A 3,600-nucleotide genomic window follows, 5' to 3' on the forward strand; every position below is an offset into this window, starting at 1 on the left:
TCAAGCTTGTATTTAATTTTCGTTGCGACTTTCAATATCAGCCTGAAATCATCCGTTTATTATCAAGCCGCCCGCGCTGACTTGGTTGCCAGAGGTGAATGTGCATGTCTCTAGATATTGGTTCCAAACAAGGCCGGAGGGACAAGTAAGAACAAAGGCGCTTCCGTCGATGTCACACTGGATGAACTTGGTGGGGTCAGGGTAGGAGAAGAACATCTGGTTGGCACTTATCGCTTGGGCTGAACAGGGGTTTCCCACTGTCGCTCCAGTGCCTAGAAAGGAAGAAATTTGAGAACTTGTTTGAGTTCTTGTATAAAAAAATTAAAGATAATAAAAACATTATATATATATATATATATATATATATATATATATATATATATATATATATATATATATATATATATGAGGCGTGTGTGTGTGGCGGACCTCCATGGCATGTTTTCGAGGCTTGTGTTTAAGTAAGAACCGGGAGTTCAGAGGAAGAATAGCTATTATAACAGCGATTGCAATTTATTGGATATAGATTACTAGTGTCAATATTTCCTTCTTTTGTTTCTTATTTAGTGTTTGAACATCGTACCTAATCCAGTTGATCCGGGTTGCAGGAAGACACTGCCGCTGCCTGGGAGTACGACTGTACCCGGTAGTACGACCTGACCTCCGGCTAACTGGGAGTTGTACACGCAAGACAGGCGGTTCTGGTCCCACACAAGCTTGGAGGGGCAGGACAACAAGTTAGCATTCCCTTGTAGGTCACACTCAATAAACTTGCTGTTATCCCCATTATACTGATAGAACAGAGTCCCACTGGCGACACTCAAGCCAGTGCACGGGTTGTTGATTCCCTGGCCCGGAGTTACAGCTGGTTGGCTTACAAACTGAAAAAATGAATGAAAGGCAGCTAGTTAAAAGCCGCATTTCCTCTGCATCTGATAATTGTTATAGCGAGCGTTGGTTATTTAGCCTTTGCAGCACCTAACAATTTAAATATATAGTCTTACCACCGAATATAGTTTCCTTGTGTAAATAAATCCTTTTTAATTTTGAAACGGGATTTTAACCTAGATTAAGAGCTGAAACTGAGGAATATATTAATTTGGTATGTACACATTTAGACTAGATGAGCTTTTAATGATAATATGTTATCTTCTTAAAATAAAGACATTATTATTATATTGTTATTACCCACACTTACTGTCCAGTTCGTTCGTTAATTTTCGCGCTAAAATAGGAACTAACACTTATTACTTGTACGCTTTTATTTATGGCCAGTACTTACAAATATCTGACAAAATTTACGTTGCCTATATATAACATAATACATTATTTCATAAAGCCAACTTCCATAGTTACAATCTGAATCGTTCATAAGAACCTTTTTTTATTGTGTCTTAGATTCAGTTATTGGTATTACCAAAATGTGAAATACAATGTATTACCTGCTGCCGGACACAGTTGCTGGTTCCCTGATTGAACACTTCTCCAGCAGGACATTGTATGACGAACATCCGTCCGAAGGTTCCACACTGAATGAACTTTGAGTTGTCTCCGGAGATGCCGAAGTAAACCTTATTGAGGGGATTGTTCGTGCATGGGTTGGTGTTGAGGTTCCATGTATCTGTAACATTATTAATTGCCGATAACTTGAGTGTTTCATTTTTGTTCTTCTTACCGTGCTATTTCTTGTAATTGTACCAATGTCTCATACTGCAAGGATTATTCTGATCCGATTTATTGACAATCTTCTTTATTGTTACTTATATTAGTCAGTTGGGAGAGGGGTCTTAGTGTTTCTAAAGAATTGTGATTTATTTAGTTGGCTCTTAGATTCGGAGTTTGCAGCAACTACTCAGTTCATGATCACTGGTATCTCACGATAATTGGTATACCAAAAAAGATAGCGAATTCAGCGAATTTAACAATATTCGTGGGCATAAACATGATAAAACAAGTTTTAAACATGGCGTCTCTGTATGAATATATTTTGATACTATAGCAAAAGAAGAAAAAAACCTCCCCGAAATAGAAATAAAATTAAAACTTTGACACTGAGATGAGGGTTGGACTTCAGAGGATATACGGCTGTTTAAATACACGTTTGATACTATTTCCAAGATAAACAGTCGCTTCTATTGCTAACATAAGCAATTAATTTGTCCACTACAAACTATTTATGTTTCTAGTAACAAGAAATTGGATCATGTTTATCGAGGCACGATAATATGCATTCGTAATATTGTGATTAAAATAAATGCATTATAAGGGGTGAATGTTGCTGGCCACTGTTCTATAGAAAATTATCAAGTCTGTGAAATACCATGCAGCACACATGAGCACTCTGTGTTGTCCTTTGTGTACCGTGCTGTTTCAGCAAAACATAACATAAGCCGAAGGGACAAAATAGATCTTCGCAAAGTTAGCTTTGAAAATAGTGATGGAAGAAAAGGATCTACGATTGCGCTAGCTTTCACGGAAGACTGAGTTACTAAATATTATATTATAATTTAGCAAATGACGATAGCTTTACTTACCAACACAGTTTACTAGAAGCCGCTTGTCTGAAACAAGAATTCATTTAAGAAGATAAAGGATCTCAAGTAATGTGAGTGTTTTTAAACACGCTTTAACTGATCTGATGTCAGCAGTTAATACGCTTTAATCTTTATTTTTCATTTTGTTCCTGACAATAAAATGCAAAGGTTTAATAGCAAAAATTATCGGCGTTGAAACTTTAATATGTTTTAGAAATAATCATTATCATACCCGGTGATAAGTCCATGTATACATATTTCATTATAAATTATAAAGTGAGAATTTTGCTGAAGCGAGTATCTTTCTCATGATTTTGTTACTTTTTTATATATTATGATGTACAAGGTAAGTAAGCAAGTGACTTTGAATAGTATTATTATCACTTCAGATTTTAACCGTGATCATTCAAACAATTAAATATTTATTTGTGTCATGATTTTTCGATTGTTAGTGTAAGATATTGCAATAAAATTCTCTTGGCCAACAATATGCTATTATTTTTTTCTACGTTTGACCTTATTTATCTTGGTTGTCACACTAAAGCAGATAAAACAAGTAAGCTCGAACATTTTTGATGACGAACTATTTCTGGTGATGGATACCCAAAGTGCAAAAGGTCGATAATTACCTTCTGGTTGGTGATCGTCCTCCTGTTTGGCCAAAACAATAGCCAAACACAAGATAAATGAAGCTGCGGACAGCATGTTCATTCTTCAAACTGGGTCCTCGTGTGGGTAGATAAGCACACACACAAAACACAGTGGCGATAGTTGCTAGAGTGATGGCAATGGTCCATTTATATCTGAAGGCAAGGGAAGGCGCTTACATCAAGAGCGGAACACGTGTTAGGGCAAAACAAGCACACCTGAAGATTGCAGACAAACAGGTAAACATTGGATGTTCTGTACTTACCTAGTTGTCAGTCGTCTGAATCAACAAATCATAGAAAACCCCTTCTTTCTTTATTCCTTCTCAAGTTTTCATCTGTTGACATATCGTGTCAAACAGAGATGTTTTTATGTAACGATGAAAGCGATGTCAGGATATTGCATTGCTCTTTCCTAC

General features: G+C 36.5%; 1 protein-coding gene across 1 annotated transcript; it reads right to left on the bottom strand.

The window, feature by feature from the left end:
• LOC149789096 (uncharacterized) lies at positions 1–3,295 on the bottom strand. The gene is made up of 5 exons (XM_089975832.1): positions 3,164–3,295; positions 2,535–2,561; positions 1,443–1,621; positions 584–881; positions 1–272 (listed from the first exon to the last, which is right to left on the bottom strand). The coding sequence occupies exons 1-5, from the start codon at positions 3,243–3,245 to the stop codon at positions 49–51; spliced, it is 810 nt and encodes a 269-aa protein (XP_089831958.1). The 5' UTR covers positions 3,246–3,295; the 3' UTR covers positions 1–48.
• Between the last annotated feature and the right edge of the window lie 305 nt (positions 3,296–3,600).

The sequence above is a fragment of the Sinohyriopsis cumingii genome, chromosome 11 (genome assembly GCF_028554795.1).
Source record: "Sinohyriopsis cumingii isolate HCF-2022 chromosome 11, ASM2855479v2, whole genome shotgun sequence".
Taxonomy (NCBI): Eukaryota; Metazoa; Mollusca; class Bivalvia; order Unionida; family Unionidae; genus Sinohyriopsis; species Sinohyriopsis cumingii.